Source organism: Vigna angularis, chromosome 10 (genome assembly GCF_016808095.1).
Source record: "Vigna angularis cultivar LongXiaoDou No.4 chromosome 10, ASM1680809v1, whole genome shotgun sequence".
NCBI lineage: Eukaryota > Viridiplantae > Streptophyta > Magnoliopsida > Fabales > Fabaceae > Vigna > Vigna angularis.
This window is the reverse complement of record NC_068979.1, coordinates 23325471-23344719: the sequence shown is the minus strand read 5'-3', so window position 1 is coordinate 23344719 and position 19249 is coordinate 23325471. Positions and strand designations below refer to the sequence as shown.

Sequence of the window (19249 nt, the reverse complement as noted above, 5' to 3'; positions counted from 1 at the left end):
AGCATCTCCACAACAGTCGAGTAATCAACTAGGTGTGGAAACACATATGAAGAGAACAGACTCTAGTTGGAGTTCTCACGATAGCCAAACAGGAAGTACATCCCAGAGTGACACCGCTACACAACTCCTCTAATTCTAAGTTACCCTCAGACCCGGGTATAGGGCCCCACTCATGATATGCCAAAAGTGTGTGTGTGAAGGGAGAACATCATGCACATCCAAACCCTCACCTGCAAAACAACCAAAAAATTCCCCAGCAGATATAAACATATTGTTTACCCTAGGGTTCAATATTCAACAGTTATTGCAGTTATTCCAAATATCAAGCATAGATAGAGAAAAGGGAAAGAAAGACAAAAAGCAAAACCACATTGAATTCGCGCATCTAATTAAATGGCTCGACTCTCTAAAAAGATATGTCCCCAGTGGAGTCGCCATCTGTCGCAACCGGAATCGCGACGGGACAACGATCCGAAAAAAACGGGTTTCGAAAAGAGATTTAGAGTCGCCACCATAGTTTATTCTGGAAAACTACGGAAAAACCATACGATGATAAGATATGGTCTATTAGAACCAGATTCTTGGTTCGGGAGTCGGTTACGTGTAGGGAAGGTATTAGCACCCTACAACGCTTGCCTTAAGGCAGTACCTTTAATTAAATATGCGAATATGATGTGGTTTTCAAAATGTTTAACTTTCCCTTAAAATAAAACTCTAAAAAAAACAAACAATATTTTTTAGTTTTTTGAGCCCGACAGGGATTGACCTTGCTCCTACGTATTCCCATTCTGAATGAGAAATCAGGGTTCCGTAGTTCATTTTGAAATTGTTTGAAAAATTGTTTTGAAATGATTTTGGATTTTTTGGGGGAAATGAACCTGACAAGGTCTAGCCTTGCTCCTACGTATCTCCACTTTTGATAGAGAATCAAGGATCACGTAGTTCTGGCTCAGGTTCTTGAATGACAATCTTGATATTTTGGTTTTCGAATTTTTTGTATTTTTGGTATTTTGACATGATTGAGAAAAAGGAAAGTAATAAATACTAGGCCGACGCGGACGCTCACACGAGTACTCATACTTTTGGAATTATTTTTAAATATTTTTATTGTTCTTCAAAGAAAGAGAAAAGGTTTTCAGCCCAAGGACGACGCAAGCGGTCACACGTGTGCCTAACCTTTAAAACGTATTTTAATATTTTTAAAAGAGATAGAAAGGTATTGAACACTAGGACGATGCGAGCGATCACACGAGTGTTCAACCTTTCAACATATTTTTGTAATTTTTATCTAAGAAAAAGGAATGGTTTTTAGCACAAGGACGATGCGAGCGATCACACGTGTGCTTAACCTTTAAAACATATTTTTTTGTAATTTTTATTTAAGAAAAAGGAAAGGTTTTTAGCACAAGGACGATGCGAGCGATCACACATGTGCTTAACCTTTAAAACATATTTTTTGTAATTTTTTATTAAAAAAAGAAAAAGGAAAGGTTTTTAGCACAAGGACGATGCTAGCAATCACACGTGTGCTTAACCTTTAAAACATATTTTTTGTAATTTTTTATTAAAAAAGAAAAGATTTTTAACACAAGGACGATCAAACGATCATACGTGTGCTTAACCTTTAGAATATATATATATATATATATATATATATATATATATATATATATATATAATATTTTATTTTTTATGTATTATTAAATAGGCGTTTTAAAATAAATAGACGTAAGAAAAATAAAAACGATAACAACGACAAAAATAATTAAATAAAAACAAATAGAATAAGATAAATAAAAGAACAAAATAAAAATAAATAAATAAAACTAAATAAGTAATAAAAATAAAACAAATAGTGGGGTGTCTAAATGAGAACTGGAGTTGCCGAACAAAACTGGGGCTCCTTTTGTTTGTAGAAACGGAATGGGCTTCAACCCAAACAGAGGGGGTGTAAATGAGAAACGCGCGTCAACATGAAGAAGTGGCAGCCACCGCTAGGCCCAAAACCTTCTCTATTCAGAAACCCTAATCCCATTAGGGGCTCAGCATTTCCCCCTTTCATTCCCAATACTCCTACTCAGTTGTAGAGATCCAAGATCCCTCTCCTGACCGCAGCGCCGACGGCTTCCGCCAGTTTTGACACCACCGGCGACAGCAAGTGTGCTCGAAACTCAAACGGCGACAACGGCGTTACTGCTTCCAACCACCGCCGGCCGTCCCAAACTCCATTCGACTGACAGCTGCGAGCCGCCGCGAGCCACTGGAGGGAAACCGACCATCGCGTGCCGCGACTGATGCCGCCAGATCCCGGCCTCTCCTCTGCAGCTTCGACTCACCGCCGTCTACCCCGAAGCTAAGCTCACGCCGTCGACGAAACCAAGCGCCGCTGGGGCATCCGATCGGTGGAACCTTCGCCGCGGCTCGATTTCCCGTGGATCACGCGGAGACCTCCTTTCATTTAAAATTAGAAATTGCTCTTGACAATTGCCCCGCATGTCCTCTGATCGTCGGTTATCTGCTTCGGGTGTTGAGATCGAGATTTTGTTGTGGTTTCCGTGTGCAGGTTGAAGAGATGAATGGAGGGATAAAGGTTTTGTGAGATACGAATAATGGACGCCGTTGGAAGTAATAACTATTGAAATTATACACTCTGCTTGTGTGTCTGATATTCTTTACCCAAGTTTGGTTTGGCATGACTTTAGGACGAATTTGAAGCCCAGCTTTTAGCTCTTACTTGAAAAATATAAAAATAAACCTTTTTATATTATTTTTACTAAATAAAAGGTAGAGAATATATTACTTACCAGCATAACAGATATAAAAGTTCGTTATTTGCATTTCTGATTACCACAGATGCAACATGCCCTCTCTTGAATATAGTTTTTCAGCAATATATGAATTTGTTCGAGGGACAGGAAAAATTGAATCTTTTAAATTAATCCATGATTTGATGAAATATTTACATTGTCAACACATTATAATCAATGAACAACTATTTAGTTTTTAACTATACACTAATTTGGATATCAAATTTAGTCTTTTAGAGAAAATTATGTGTAATTTATATATTTTAACAGAAATGTGATTGTACATGTATTAGAGCTTATTACTGGGATATTCCAGAAAAGATTGATTTTTAATTTTCTTGTTGAGATTATGATACAACTGATTACTTCTTATTTGCAAGAGCAGAGTTACAGTTTATGCCACTTAACAACACATGCATATAGACGGATAAATTTTGTGGTTGACAGTTGATTCACTTTCCAAAATTTTCAGCATTATTATTTGCTTCTGCATCGCATGGCAACTGTTTCAATTTTTTTATGTTTGGTTAAAATTTGCAGCATGGGCTGGAGCATAGCAAACCTTATGAACGTTCAGCTATAATCAAAGAATTAACTGGGCAAATAGTGCAGATAAGCCAGCAGAAGTTTGCCTATTATAGAAAAGTCTCTAGCAAAGGAGAAGAATTGATGTGATTTTGTATTGGGGTTTTTAAACTTGTAAAACTCTTTGGAACGAGGGGTTTCATGTCTCCTTCTTGCAGCTACTGTGGCAAAACCTCATTCATCCGCGACGATGAATCTGGCGCGTTAATATGCTCTTCTTGCGGTTGCATTCAGCAATTCGACCAATTTGAAGCCCAAATCGGCGGCATCAATGGACCCCAGGGTACTTTCATCCATGTCGGCACCGCCGGTTCGGGCAGCGTATACTCTTATAGAGAGAAGAAACACTTTACCGCAAAAAGCACCATCGAGGAAGTGACCTACAGTCTAGGGTTATCTTCCAAGAACAGCGACGTCAGGAGCATGGTGTACACGATAACCGATGGTGAGTTTGGCCAGGGCGAGTGGTTCCGCGTGCTCATCGGCGCGTGCGCTTATGTTGTCATGCGGAGGGAGGACCGACCCTTGCCCATGGCGGAGATTGCCTCCACGGTGGGGTGCGACATCTATGAAATCGGTAAGATGATTCAGCGTGTTGTTGATTTTTTGGATCTGAGAGCTGATTTTCCGGAGTTTGACATTGTGCATTCGTTGGAAAGAACAATTAAAAATTCGAGTATTTTTTCCTCTGTTGAGAGTGGTGTGATTGAGAAGATGCGGAAACAGGGGGTGTTTTTGATTCAGTGTGCGGTGAAGTGGTTTTTGAGCACCGGCCGCCGGCCCCTTCCGCTGGTGGTGGCGGTCTTGGTGTTTGTGGCGGAGTTGAATGGGGTCGTGGTGGTGATGGAGGAATTGGCTAAGGAAGTTCATGCTATTGTTTCAACTTGTAGGCTTAGATATAAGGAGTTGCTTGAGACGCTTGTGAAGGCTGCGCAAGTGTTGCCTTGGGGTAAGGATGTTACTGTTAAAAACATTATTAAGAATGCGCCTTTGGTGATTCGGTATATGGAGAGGAAGGTTATGTTGAATCCTGGGGAGACTCAGGAGAAGAGGAAGGGTCTTGATCGAGCTGCGGTGGACTTGGAGGATGTGGTTGCTGACTGCTTGAGACATGACAATGAATTTGAATATGGCGTTGATGGCGTGACTTCGCGTAAGGATTTACAGTATTTTTCGTTGGAGAGTAAAAGTGTTGGGGATGCTGACAGGATGCAGATTTCCACTGAATGCTTGTCTGTGATGTATAAGAAGTTTTTAGATCGAAATCGTTCTGCTGAGTCATTGCGAGGGAGCGGGAATTCTCGGAAAAGGATTATTTTTCAATTTGATATTCTGGAGTGTAGGGAGTGGTGGGATGGAAAATCTGAATTGAGCAAGAAGCTTATGCTTAAAGAACTAATGAAGAAGGATGTTGGTGTGGATACAATGCCGCCATCGTTTGTCAATGGTCAATTGAAATGTAAAATGAGGAAGGAGAAAATCAATGCTGCTAAGTTGCGCATAAAAAGAATTACGCATCCAGTAGATGCTAATCTAGGTGATGTTTTTGTCCCTTTAGATAGCTCTTGTCCTAAGAGAAGGAGGAAGAGAAAAGGAATGGTAGTGGACGATGTTGATTGGGAAGACCTTATTATTGAGACCCTTGTTCTTCATCAAGTAAAAGATGAAGAAATTGAGAAGGGGCATTACAATACCTTACTGGATCTACACGTGTTCAACTCTGGCATTGTATGAGATGTTTCAGATATAGCGGCATTCTGTTTATCAGTGGCTGTGACCGTAAATGCCTGTGATTTCCACGAATTTGGAATGATTGTCTGAAACTGTAGCTACATATATTTGTATAAGGTACTTGTATTTTAGTTTTTAATTCTATATTTTTATGTGCCATTTTTTTACTAATGCAATGAACTTTGCACACTCAACTGCTGAGACTGTAGTTTATAATTACTTATTTTGCTGTCTTTGAAATTCTGTTTTACTCTTTTGGTTCATAAAATTGAATCTAAATTAGGCTACCATTCAACTTATTGATGTGAAATGGCAACACTCTGGTACTGTAGCAGCATTCAATTGCTAATGGAAAAGTGTGAACATGAGAAAAAGAAAGACATGAATGCAAGACATGATGGTGTATCAAACAGTCTTATAAGATATTTGTTGAGATTCAAGGGTTTGGGAATGCATGTGAAATAAAGCGTAGTGTTAGGGACATTTGCTTTTGGGGTTTGTGCAATATATTCTACCTTCGACTGCCTGTGATTTCAACTAACTAACTAAATACTTGTACAATATGTTATTCCTCATTGAAATAGCATAAACTTCACTATTTCGTTGCTGTTTGTTGAGCACGTAAATGGGTCACATTCACAACACTTTACCCATAAATCACAATTTAGGAGAAGATATTATGTGTGTTGTGAAATTATAGCTTTAGCACTTTTACTACTCACGAACTTTTCAATGAATCTGAAGGATTGCATGTGACTAGCTAAATTCTAGTGAATTTATTACATCTATTGAGGTTACTCTTTTAATTGGTTTTGACAAGAAATTATGTTATCTAGGAAAAAGAAGAATTCACATGGAGGCAAATCGTATTCTCTCTTCTCGACCTCCTTTATGCTACATTAAAATTTTGTTTTACTTGTTGAACTGGTTGTCCTTGCTGCATCCATTGTGAGCAAATATGGAAAAGGTGAGTTCTCTGTGATCCTCAACCCAAGCCCTTGATCTTTTTCTTTGAAAGAATAGTTGACTTCTTTTTTAGTAATCTGAACCTGAAACACATGGTTTTAGGAACTAGAAGGTATAAATTCCTATAGGGCTAATTGCTTTTCAGAAGTATATATATTAGTTTGATAATTGGGAATCTACTGTCAATACATCTTTTGATTTAGTTTGTGGTTCCTGATATTGAGATAACCAAGTAACTGATATATGTTGTATACTCCTATATTAAATTTATGATACATGATTTGTCATTTTTAGTCTGTTTTCTTTTATATATGGAGTTAAGAAATCCTTTTCCTACTTAATAACTCAATCTCTTAGTGGTGTATGTATCTCAAATATTGTATCTTATCAATTGGCCCGTTACTAACTATTTTCAAATTCAAGTTTAATTTTTAGTTTGTACAGCAAAACTTAATTTGCATCACTTATAATGTTGAATTTGGTGGTTAAAAATTGCACACTTTTTCCTATCCAATTTCGTTAAGGCTTTGATCATTTTTAGCATTGGAAACAACGTCAGTATTATGTAGCTCAGTTTTGTTATATGTATTGAGCCTCAAAGAGTAATTATATAATTTTTATTATAAAAAAATTTTGTGAAATATTTTTCAAAAATATTAGTAGTAAAATATACTTACAAATTCAGTTTCCCACGCAAAAGTAGTTGGAAATTTATTTTTTTTCAATAAATTATTATGAATTAAAAATTCGTAAGAAAATTATTTTGTAATTTAAATTTGCAGTAAAAAATGTAAGAATCTAGAAAATAGAGTATTAGAGTTGATAGGTGTTTTAAAATAATGAGATTGATTATTTTAGAGTTAAAAATTTGATAATATAAATAGAATTTTATAAATGTGTCTTATTATCTAAAACACTTACTATTTCCCCATAACCTATTCTCTAAACTTTTTTTTCCTTCTCTCTAAGATTATTTACTCTTGAGTTATGTATTTGACGATCACGAGGTGCCTAGACGATCACGATAGTGACGTCTATAACATCATCCGATCTGTTTTACTTATAGAGTAAGTTAGTTTTTACTCATTTTTCTTTGATTTTCTGTTTAAGTCACATGCAAATTGGTTGATGTGGGGGGAGCCAGAAGCTTTGTTAAAAATAAAAGAAGTAGAACCGTGAACCTTGGTGTGGGATTTGGGGGTGATAGGAAGGAAATAGGAAGAATGGAAGATAGTGAAGGAGGAATTGCCACCACCTAAGCCTCCCGACCTGAATTGGTGGGCAGTAGCCAATGGATTCTCTTCAGATGATAACAAGATGATGAAGAGGAGTCAAGAGACCAAGTTTTTCGGTTTCAACCTTGAGGACAAGGTTGTTCTGCAGGGGGCTGTAATGTTAGGATATATAATGATAGAATAGGTGGGTTTAGGAGTTAAGGGTGTGGGGGTGTCGGTTGTAAAACGGGTAGAGGGTTAGAGCTGATATAAATAGAGCTCTTGTAACTCTGTAGAGGATTATTGGGTATTATTTTGTAAAGTCAGGTTTAGCCTGTAGAGAGAAGTTATGCTCTCAACCTGGGAGGTTATGCTCCCAACCCTATTCTCTATAAAGTGACAATTCTACTACTGTGAATAAGAGAATCCATTCTTTCATCTCTATTATCTGTTGTCAGTGGGTGTTATTGTTTGGGTTTCATCTCTTTTATCGGCATCAAGAGGGTGTGTTGTTAGGTTCCAAACCTAGGAACCTAACAGATTGAGTTTTTGGTCAGTCAATAGATTAGTGAAATGGTCGATTTTAGATAAGAAAAGGGGTCTTGATAGGTGAAAGTTTGGAGGAATGGTTATACTTGTAAATGTGATGTTTGATGTTTACTTTGAGGTCATTTGGGACTTAGTTGGTTACTTGATGCATTAGCAACCTGGTTTAAAGCATGAGAAAACTAATATATGAGTTTTGAGTTATAGGTTGATTAGTTGAATCTGGTTTCCTGGTCAAATAACCAAATTGGTATCCAATTTAAGATACAAATTGTTTTTAAATCAATTCTAGTGTTTAGGATGTCATTTGAATAAGTCTTATGTGCAACCAAATCAGAAAAATTAAGTTGTTGTCAAAAACTAACAAGAATAATCAATTATTTCACTTGATAATTGATTATGTCAGTCAAAATTTCATCCTTCATTCAAAGCTCTATGGAATAATAGATTATCTTACCTGATAATTGATTATTTCAGGCAAAAGGTCGTTTTTGTTTGAAATTTCTAAGAATAATTGACTATCAGGTGTGATAATTGACTATCACATGTGATAATTGATTATCTCTAAAAAAAAATTGGCACCTTGTATCCAGGTTTGGTTTCTTTTGTTTTCTTCTCTTATGCTTCTTATGAATGGAAATGTTTTAATACTTTAATTATTGTTTGGTAATATATTGAATATTATGATAGTTTATGCACGAGGTTATATATGTATTGAAGTATGGTTTGAAAAGAGTTTTTAAGATGAAATTTTTTATGATTGTTTCAAGTAGAGTAATGTATTAACGTATTTTTTATGATTGTTTCAAGTAGAGTAATGTATTAACGTATTTTTTATGATTGTTTCAAGTAGAGTAATGTATTAACGTATTTTTTATGATTGTTTCAAGTAGAGTAATGTATTAACGTATTTTTTATGATTGTTTCAAGTAGAGTAATGTATTAACATAGGGACTCAACATTGAAAGTTATCGTGATGTTTCAATAATCACTCCATCTTGGGTAGGAGATTATATAGTAAGGAATAGTAGAAGGTCCTAGTTTATAATATGATGTCTTTTGTTGATAGGTGGACTAATCTTATGTGATAGTTTAAGACTTGTAAATATTTATAATAAATCTGAAAAAGATATAAAACTATGAAAACTTCAAATAATAATATGGTGGTTATAGTTAGAGGTGGCCAACGGAGCAACCCATCTTGTTTAAGCTGGACTCAGACTTTGGTCTGCCACTTAATAACAAGTTGATTTTTACAATCTGATTATAATGTGTTTTGTATAGTCTTCCTATATTTTTTTTTGTTTATACGTCTAATTATCAGCTTGAGAAGCAGGATTAATATTTTTTTTATTACTGCAGATATAGCTTATAAATTATATCATGTATAGTATGTATATGCAGGGTGACAGAAGGTATTGGAAAGTCTGGGGATCAGGCTGAGGGTGAAAGGAAAATACTGTCGCAATAGCTGCTCAGTTAATTGCTTCCTGCACACATTTCTACCAGTAGGCTATCCCCCACAGAATCTATTTTCCGAATCACAATAAACAATTTCATAAATACCGAAAACTATTTCTGGAAGTTTTCTGATAGGGGTATAAAAAGCAACAGCCCGATTGCGATTTTCAGTTTGACCTTTTAAGAGATGGGTTGCAGATATTTATTCGTGATTTTAGGGGATTATTATACGGTTTATATCTCGTTATTTATATAACCAAAATATTATCTTTATATTTGAGACATTTACAATTATCGCAGAATTATGTGCAAATTATATGAAAAATGATGTGTAAATTATATGGGAGGCTTTTACTTTTAAATGAGTCCATTAATTACTATTAATTAATTGAATTTTATTTATTTCCAGATATTTTTTTCAATTTAAATTAGCATTACATTGGATTTGTTTTTACTTTGTAATTTTATATAAGATCGTATGATAAAATATTAATTTCTTCAATTTGTAATGTTAATTTTTTTGTTTGAATGTGTACAAAATTAAAAGGTAACCTACAATCTACTAAAAATAATACAATAATGAATTGTTTTTTAGGGTTAAAATAATTAAATTTATAGTACTTTTTTATGTGTTTAAGAGTTATATAGGTTTTTTTAGTATTTAAATGAGTTGATGGAATAAATATTAATTAAATTTTATTTATTCATTTCTACAATATTCATTGTGTGTAATTTTGATATAACATCATGTAATATATTAGTTATTTTAATTTATAGCTAAATTTTTTAATTTAAATTACGTAAAACATTAAAAGATAATCTAACAAGAAATGGTACAATAATTAATTATTATTAAAAATTGAAATAAGTAGTAATATGTAAATAAAAATATAGATAATAATTTTTTTTATTAAATTATAAAAGGTAGTAATTAAAAGAAAATTGAATATGTTACAAGTTAATTGAAGTTGATAATATAAAAGCTTCACTTTAAATTATTCACCAACACTTTTATATTGGTGAAAACTAACTTATAAATTACGCGATGAGCTAATAGCTAGGTTGGGGTCTTATCAAATGCATTCTTAATTTTATCTAAAAGAAGTAGTAGTAACATTTTACAAATAAATCAAAATTAGTTCTAAAGAAAAAAAGTCTTTTTATAAATATAGTATAGAGTTAAAAAATATTTAAATCCGATTTTACACTGTGAATATAATTTTTTTTACAACTACAAAGTAGAGTTATGGGTACATTTAACTTTATACCGAGTTAAATAAAAATAATAACTAACTCATAATAATATTTTTTAAAAATAGTAACTAAATATCATAGGAAGAGAATGAATATTTAACAATTTTTGTTAATAAAATCTTGAGAATATATCTGACATTTTCAGAAATTAAAACTCACATTTTTTAAATCTTAAGATTTAAGTTTTAGAATGCATCTAATGATAAGATGGAAACAAATATTTAGAAATAAATAATCTCCAATTTGTTGAGATAACAATGAATATTTTCATTATATTTTAAAATAAAACAATTTTTTGGAAAATTGAGATGTTTTTGAATTTGTTAAAATTAAAATATGTTGACTAAAAACAAAACAAATATCATTCTGAAAAATAAAAAAAGTGAATTTCAATTTAATGGGATAATCATTCCAATTTCTCATATTTTCTGAAAGAGAAACATATTTGAAAATTGTATAGTAATAAAATAACTTTTAGATTTTTTAAAAAATAAAAATATCTTAATTAGTTATTTAAAGACATAAATAAAATACATTTGGAGGTTTCCGTTTTTATTATAGGTTAAGAGTAGATATATATCAAAACGAAGTCGTTTGGAAGGCGGTTTCGTTCTCGTTTTGGGTCAGTAGTGAAAGCATTTTATAGAGCAACAGAACCTGATCAACGAATCTTTCTCACTTTTCTCTCTCGCCATGGCTATGGCTATGCAAAGCGGAATTGGGATCTCCAAGATCCTCTTCATCGCTGGAGCAGGTACATCTCTCTCGCTCTATATCTCTCTTAATAGCATGTCAGTAGCTACTTTTTTTATTTCATTTTTGTGATTTCACTTTCTTCCTTCAGGTTACACCGGCACTGTCCTCATAAAAAACGGCAAACTGTCCGATTTAATCGGCGACCTTCAGGTATTTCCAGTTCCACTACTTTTCTCGTCGTAATATTCTACATCTCTCTTAACTTCGATCTTTTTGAAATCCGCGTTAGAAATTTTGTGCGATTGCTTTTCTGTTCGTTTTTCATTTGAGTTATGGATTTTGTAACGGTGTTGTCGAAGTTGAGGAGGCTGTGTTGTGAAACGGGTAGTGGTGATAGAATTTTGGAACATTCGTTTTTAACCGATGGGGGTTTGGGAAGATTCGTTTTTAACTTCGTCTGTTTATCAGTGGCCGTGCGTGACCGCAAATACCTTTGGTTCCTACGAATTCGGTATGATTGTGTTAAGCTGTAGCTACATATGGTGGTCATCTTGTATTTTCTATAGTCCTCGTGAATTAAGTTTTCCTTTTTTTAATACGCCTATTATCAGCTCGAGAAGCTGTATTATTGTTTCTTCTATAACTTCGGATATTGCTTATATATTATATTATATGTGTATGTGTGTATTTATGTATGCTGATGGTGTTCAGTGTCTCTATTTTTTGGGGTTGTAGCTGCTGGTGAAGGGATTAGAAAAATCTGGGGAACAGGAAGGTGAAAGTGAATATGCTGATGCAATAGCTGCTCAGGTAATGAACTGAGTGAACGTGTCTTAATGTCTTTTGTTTATGAAATCAGCTGGGAGGAGAATTTAAATTTTTTTATTACGGAAATGTTGTTGGACTTTACTACAGGTGCGTCGTCTGGCAAATGAAGTTCGGCAATTAACATCAAGTAGACCAATCACAGTACTGAATGGGGGTTCTGGACAAAGTAATATATTGAATTCTACTATCTAATTTGGCTGTTACTTAAGATGTAGTGTTTTACTTGTTATGTTTCTCTGCATTTCATATATAGGGTGTCAACAGGTTGATGTATGTTGTGCAGATGTAGAGTGTATTTTGTATGATCCATGCATTGCTTTTCTAATTGTTTGTTCTGTTTTTTGACAGGTAATTTATCATCTCTTGTCGTTCCAGCTGCTGCCTTGGGTGCTCTGGGTTACGGTTACATGTGGTGGAAGGTGTGAAACTGTTTCTTGTTTGATTCTTGCACACTCTTCGAATAATTCCATTGAATGTTTGATGAGAAATTTTTCTGTATTTCTCGTTTTCCTGTATTTTATTGTGTTTTCTTAATTTTTTCACGTTTAAAAGTAGCAAGTTGATGATATTCACCCTACAATTATTGTAATTTATTTTATGCATTTAATATTTCTGAATTAACTGCTTGTGATTCTGATTTCTGTTTCCTCCTTTCCAATAACAGGGCATTTCCTTCTCAGATCTTATGTACGTGACTAAACAGAGTATGGAAAAAGCTGTTGCAGATTTAACAAAAAAGTTGCAACATGCCTCTGATGTGATCGCTGTAGGTGTTCATTTATTTCTTGGCATTTTCTTTTTATATCTGTATGTAACTATGTTTGCTAGGTCTGCTTACTTATTGCACTGGAAACTGAGACTCCATTGATGTAGAATTTAAATCTTCTTCATTCAACTGGATTAATTATAATCTATCATTCATATGATTCACAACCAAGGTGTTTCACTTTGAATTTCTATGGAGTTGCTACTGTGCTTTAATTTGTACTACAGGATGACTTGTGTAGAATTGTAGTAGAAAGTGCTGTTTAAGGGTCAGTACAAATATATTGTTTGTAGACTCATGATCACAAACACCTTAAAAAAGTAAAAGAAGATCATCAAGGTTTCCCAAATCCATGAATGTAACCACATCAATCTGTTCTGGCCAGATTTTATTGGGTAAGCAGTGATCAAGGAATAGTAATTTCCATAACCACTTAGTTTAAGGACCTATTGTTGCACAACACTTTTAACACAGGAAAGAGAAACGAAAAGAGTTGCCTACATTTTGTAGGTAAGTTTGTATTCTGAAGAAGAAAAGGTCTTCCCAATGACAAATAATTAGTCTGAAATTATTAATTTTATTAGAACACAGGACAGATGAAGAGATATAACCCGTCACCAATAAAGTGAACTTATACATTTTAATATACTAAAATTCATCTGTTGTCCCTAATAAGGGTGGGGGATCGTTCTGTTTGGAAGACTAAATATGGAAAATCATATGTAAATTATATAATAAGATTTTTACTCTTACAATATCCTGTCAATTAGTCTGAAATAATTAATTTTATTAGAACACAGGACAGATGAAGAGATATAACTCATCACCAATGAAGTGAACTTATACATTTTAATATACTAAAATTCATCTGTTGTCCCTAATAAGGGTGGGGGATCGTTCTGTTTGGAAGACTAAATATGAAAAATCATATGTAAATTATATAATAAGATTTTTACTCTTACAATATCCTGTCAATTGTGATGATGGCAGGATGCCAAGAAGCATTTGATCCAGAGAATTCAGAATTTAGATGACAAAATGCTCAAGCAGATTGATTTGGCCCGGTCAACAAAGGATGAGGTGCGTCTTTCGTCACATAAAAGTTTATGCTTACACCGGTATTTGGCATCAAATGCATGCAATCATGACGATTTCCTGGCAAAATTTTAAAATGCTCTTACATGCATTCCTTTTCTATTTACCATAGAGCTGGTGCTTACTTATTAATTCTTTCCAGTCAAATGGATCAACTATTCTTTTGAAGTTAGTGACTTTGAAACTCAGTTTTGATGGATATCGATGTTAGTGAATAGTGTGGTAGTTACAGCAAAACCCTCCATTGGTCTGTCATCTCATCCCTATTAGTGACCACTGAAACTGCTCACATGCATATCATCTGATTTATTCTTATTCATTATACTTAGTACTTTATAAATCTTGAATTTTAGTTAGTAGTGGAATATCATGTTCTGTAAATATTAGATATGCTCCATACTTTCCCTCCTTCTATACCTCTTTTGGGAGCATGACAGTTTTTATTGAGGCCAAAATATTCAACATTTTTTTTAAGTAATCTCTATATTCTGCCAAAGACCAGTTACTGTATCTTTACAATTGCTCACAATATACACCTTTTCATCATACAACTTCAAAACAGCTATATTTATTCTATTCAATAAATTCAATCATAATTTTTAGCCTGACAGCTAACCTGTTATCCAATCATAAAGTCTTCCAATCTCAAAGATCATTCTTTTTAAAATTCTTAATCTTAGAATTTTTTAACTTGGAAGGCCTTATATAGTTACTTACTATAAGCAAATTACTGAAAGTTTTCTTGCATTACTAATTGAGGATCTGCACGCAGTCTAGAAATATTCAGGACTTGTTTTGATAGATACCTATCTATTTACAAGTTACATAAGGTCTGCTGGCAATCTCTTTTAAATCAGCTGTGTAGTTCAGGATAAAGGAATTGAAACCACAGTGTATTTATGCCATATCCATTTTTATATAATTTATAAACATCATGGAAGCAAACAAATCTGTGGTTGTGATTCACCTTTCACAGGTTACTGGAGTTCGAAATACTATAACTAGTCTCCATGAGGACTTGGGTTTCTTGCAACAAACAGTGGAACAAATGGTATGTAATGTGTTCACTTTCTTGCTTTGGCCAGTTGATTGCCATCATGGTTGTCTTGCTAGAATAGACGTATGATGATGGATATTTAGGAGTTCGGCTTGATTATTTGATTTCCATTTGAATGAGAATATCTAATCTAAGTTGTCACAAAATAATATGTTTGTGTTTTCCCCCATATTGAATAGTTGTTTTATTAGACACTAGCTATATTTGTGCCTGTGATCATGCATGTACTTCTGTGCATCAAATTTTGAATTATTCTTATGTTGTATTGTTATGCCTTTTCAGGATGAAAGGTTGACTACATTGAGTTCTAAGCAGGTAAACTTTTTCATGTCATTGTTGAATATCTAATTCTTGAAAATTTTTATTTATTTTTATTTGGAACATCTCTTCCTTGTTTAAAGATTGAAGTGCCAGAATTATTTGGTTGGTATGCATTTAAGATCTTATTATTAAAATTGTTACACCTGTTGGTACACTTAAAGAAAATACTGATTTAGTGGTGTGGTTGCAGGATTATGCAAATTATGGATTGGCATATCTTATTGACTTTGTACATGGAAAAGGCCAGAAAATGCCTGAAATTTTGCAGGTTGGAGTTTATTTCTTATATTTGTCAGTTCTGATCATACTCATATTTGTTGTTTGTCACACTCAAATTTCCTTTTAATTTGCTGCTGAATATGCAAATATATTATTATATATGGTCTGGAGAGTGGATTATCACTCATCTGCTGAGAGTTTTGAAGTAACAAGGAGAAACCTATATGAAATATTCAGTACTAACTTTTAGCTTACAGTATTGCAACACCTTATTCAGATCATGTTCTTGTGTGGCTTACTTTCTAGTTTTATCTTTTGTGCTCCTGTTGAGATGATGATATGATGTTAATTAGTAAATATTCAGCAGGAACAACTGAAAGTTTCGGGGAAGTCCCCTAATTTGCTCACGTTTAAAGGAGCTCCAAATGTGATGGTATTCTTCTACCTTGTTGTATTCTGTTTTCTACTATTATTTTCCTATTGGCAAATGTGTCTGGGTTAAATATGTAAATATGGTTTAGTGTTGAATTTATATCCTTAGTATATGGTATCCTACTGTATTCGTTAATTTGAAATTCGTTTCTTGTAATGTGCTTAATGATTCTTTCTTTCACTTCTAGGGTCTCAAAGACATAGCAGAAACGTTGTCTATTGGTTTAGACAGGTCAGCTTCAGACACTATCACGGCCAATGGTGCGGAAAAACTAAACCAGCTACGGAGGCCATTGTTGAGGTTTGAATGAGCTCATTTTTGTTCTCTGAATATTTTCCGTATGGATACATCACATGCGGTGTATTCTGGGGCCCTATACTTTTCTATTACCTGGAGAGGACGGAAGAGATTGATTATATTTTCAATTTGATTCTTACCTTTTGAAAAGAATATGCCCTGTTAAATTGACTGCGTAAATTTTTTCTTTGTTAACGTTACCGTCGTGTGTGAAAACATAATTTAGGGTAGGTTAAAGTCCATGTGTTGTCGGAAGATTGTTTTCCTTAGGAAGGCAATTTTATTTTTGCAAAAGTACAATGATTCTAAATCTGGAGATGGTGAACATTGAATGTTGGCAGTCAAATAAATTTGATGAAATAGACTTCCTTTCGCCTGGAATCTTCTCTTTTGAAAAAGAACAAAGCTTGACATAGAAATATTTTGAAAGTGTTTTGAATTGTGGGATCTTTACTTGTTTTCTTTGTAATTAAGTCATTATGTAGTTTCATATCAGTTTCGGCAATGAAGGAATATTCGCTTTACTAATCTTAGTCTTAAGAGAGAGGAAACTAGGCACGCGATGCACTGCATGTGTTTCAATTACAAAGCATATATACATATACTGTTACTTTGATTGATCTCAGGAGCTTCTGTCAACCAACATCCAAACTGAGATCTTGATAACTCTATATTTGCGATTACAGTTTCTCAATCTGTTTGCATTATTTTGATTCAAACATAATTTGATTTTTCAGGAATTCCTCAACCAGATGATGATAAGGTCTTTAAATCATGATGACCTAGGTTTTAAGCCTTCCTTCTTCACCTTGTTTTTTATTTAGCAACGACTTTCAATTCTCTTGTTCATTAGATCATAACATGAGCTGTTATGATTTTTCACATATAGAAATTTACCTCTATAGCAGTAATAGACTGTATAACATTATATTGAAGCTAATGAATTGTGAATCTATGTTGTAAATAAAATTTTGCTATCAAGATAAGGTGTACGTTGGTTTGGTGCTACCACGTCTTATGCCAGTTGCTTTTTTGTATGATTCATAACTTCTATTGTATTCGTTTTTCCCAACGTTGTTATCGTCCTCTCCTAATGGACTAAGTACAAACAGCGTTTTTTTTCCCGTAAGATTTTCTAGAAGTGAAAAATAGAAGGAAAAATTAACATTTAAAATTAACAAAAAGAATTCGCCAAGGTATAATTTAACATTTAAATTTTCTTATATATATGTATATATTAAATATTATAATTAAAAATTTATTAAAAGGAATGTTTTAGTTGATGTTTTCTATTCACTTGATGCAGGAAATAGTAAAAAATAAAAGTTGATTTGGGTAGCTGTAGTATAATTAACTATTATAATGTATCAATATAGAGAAAATAATTACACTTAAAGGTTATTTTGAAGAAAAATTTGAGTACTCAGAACGGAAAAATCCCTAGTTTACATTGTTGTATATGTCTAATTTGTGAAAGATTAAAAAAATTTAAAGTAATCGAAAAGTAGAATTATGAATACTCAAATATATTTTTTACGATATAATAAAAAGCTTAACACTGCATGTCTATGCTATTGTAACTAAATAAGCTATTTTAGCATATAATTCTAAAATATAAACGTCAAATTTAATAAGTTAATCACTTTTTTTTTATGAATTTTTATTGTCGAATTAGTTTTTCAACTTTAAGCTAAATTTATACTTTTGTTTGCTAGCTTCTAGCCAAATTTTTAGTTAGTTTTGATAAACGCAGCATTTGTCAAATTTTGCACGGAGACTCAAAGGATGTGATTTTAGTATTTAGGACAATTAAGAGAAAATACTTAATAATAATTACTATATTTAAAAAGCGTAAGCAGATATTTAGAATTTTCTTATAGATCAGTGCAAGAGATGTATTTTTCCAATATGCATCTCGGGAGTTTTTAAGCACATTCACGATTCGGTTGGTGAAATTCAATTAATTGGCTGGAAAAATTATTTTTAACTTTATTGTAAAATAGTTGAAAGTTAACCAAAAGTTGCATATAAATAGTTGTTTTGAGAGAAAAACATATAATTTACTTTGGAGTAAACCATTCAATTGAATCGGTTCATCAATATTTTGTCAAGATTGCTTGTGGATACTATTACTAAATATTAGCGTTAAACTGATTTTGAAATGTGTTCTGACATGCATTTATTTGAATTGTTAGTGACACTTTTTTCTTTCTTCCTAAAGCCCTATAACTTGTCTGTTCCAAATAAAGTGTAGATGTTGCTTTTTCTTTTATCAATAAAGAAATTAAATATATATACAAGAGACAGCATTATTTCAACCCATATACATAAGATCCAGATTTTACATTGTGATGGCTGAAAATCCCATATCAACCTAAATAAGTTTATATAACAACAAAGTTTGGGGCAAACAGAGGAATTTACATACACTAAGTGCAACTATGTTTAATGTGCAGCTCCAGAACTTTTCACATTTACTTTGTGAACTAGGACATAAATTCAAATCATTATAAGAAAAATAAACATTGGAGACTTTATATTTTATCTATGGTCAAACATTTAATTATGTCAAAACAATTTTTTTTTATCTACACTCTCCCTTATTTAATTACAATTTTATTCTTATAGTTCCATATATTTTAAATAATTATATCTATAGGTCTTTTCATAACTTATTTCCTTTTTTATTTAAAGTTGGTAAAGAAAATTGTTAAAAATACATATTTAATGGATTATGTTACAGTAAGCTTATTTCTACTGTAAGACCATGAAAAATATTTATCTTAATAGTAACAATTTTACTATTAGTAGTAATAAATTTATTTGTGAATGAAAAATATAATAAGTTTATAAAATGTGGAAAGTTAAATAAAATTTTGGTAGCTTAATTTTGGTGATAGGTTCAAACTCTTTTCTACCTTTTTTTCAAAAAAAAAATTAAAAATTAAAATATTGATAATGGAGAAAGCATTC

At 32.9% G+C, this 19249-nt stretch overlaps 2 protein-coding genes across 6 annotated transcripts; both read left to right on the top strand.

The window, feature by feature from the left end:
* Positions 1-1939: 1939 nt before the first annotated feature.
* Positions 1940-9612, top strand: LOC108345568 (plant-specific TFIIB-related protein PTF2). 3 transcript variants are annotated; one of them, XR_001833701.2, is made up of 4 exons: positions 1941-2625; positions 3348-5240; positions 5960-6090; positions 9254-9612. XR_001833701.2 is itself a non-coding variant. In XM_017584171.2 (2 exons), exon 2 carries the CDS (start codon positions 3534-3536, stop codon positions 5124-5126), a length of 1593 nt encoding a protein of 530 aa, XP_017439660.2. In that variant the 5' UTR covers positions 1940-2625; positions 3348-3533; the 3' UTR covers positions 5127-5241. The 3 variants fall into 3 exon arrangements, 1 of the variants encoding a protein (XP_017439660.2); XR_001833702.2 differs by having other exon boundaries at positions 9241-9612; XM_017584171.2 differs by lacking the exons at positions 5960-6090; positions 9254-9612 and having other exon boundaries at positions 1940-2625; positions 3348-5241.
* A 1548-nt stretch (positions 9613-11160) lies between these two features.
* On the top strand, positions 11161-17284 carry LOC108343668 (uncharacterized). Of its 3 annotated transcripts, none has more exons than XM_052869457.1 (13): positions 11161-11318; positions 11409-11470; positions 11996-12070; positions 12176-12254; positions 12437-12507; positions 12753-12854; positions 13845-13934; positions 14926-15000; positions 15289-15321; positions 15518-15595; positions 15911-15979; positions 16167-16279; positions 17014-17284. In XM_052869457.1, the coding sequence occupies exons 1-13, from the start codon at positions 11258-11260 to the stop codon at positions 17030-17032; spliced, it is 927 nt and encodes a 308-aa protein (XP_052725417.1). In that variant the 5' UTR covers positions 11161-11257; the 3' UTR covers positions 17033-17284. The 3 variants fall into 3 exon arrangements, with proteins under 3 accessions (XP_052725417.1, XP_017437475.1, XP_052725418.1); XM_052869458.1 differs by having other exon boundaries at positions 11162-11318; positions 15914-15979; XM_017581986.2 differs by lacking the exon at positions 15911-15979.
* Positions 17285-19249: the final 1965 nt, after the last annotated feature.

Coding starts and splice junctions, on each gene's coding strand:
- LOC108345568 (XM_017584171.2), top strand. CDS start 3,534: ATGTCTCCTTCTTGCAGCTACTGTGGCAAAACCTCATTCATCCGCGAC.
- LOC108343668 (XM_052869457.1), top strand. CDS start 11,258: ATGGCTATGGCTATGCAAAGCGGAATTGGGATCTCCAAGATCCTCTTC. Junction 12,255..12,436: donor GAATGGGGGTTCTGGACAAA/GTAATATATTGA, acceptor GTTTTTTGACAG/GTAATTTATCATCTCTTGTC. Junction 15,322..15,517: donor CTACATTGAGTTCTAAGCAG/GTAAACTTTTTC, acceptor GTGTGGTTGCAG/GATTATGCAAATTATGGATT.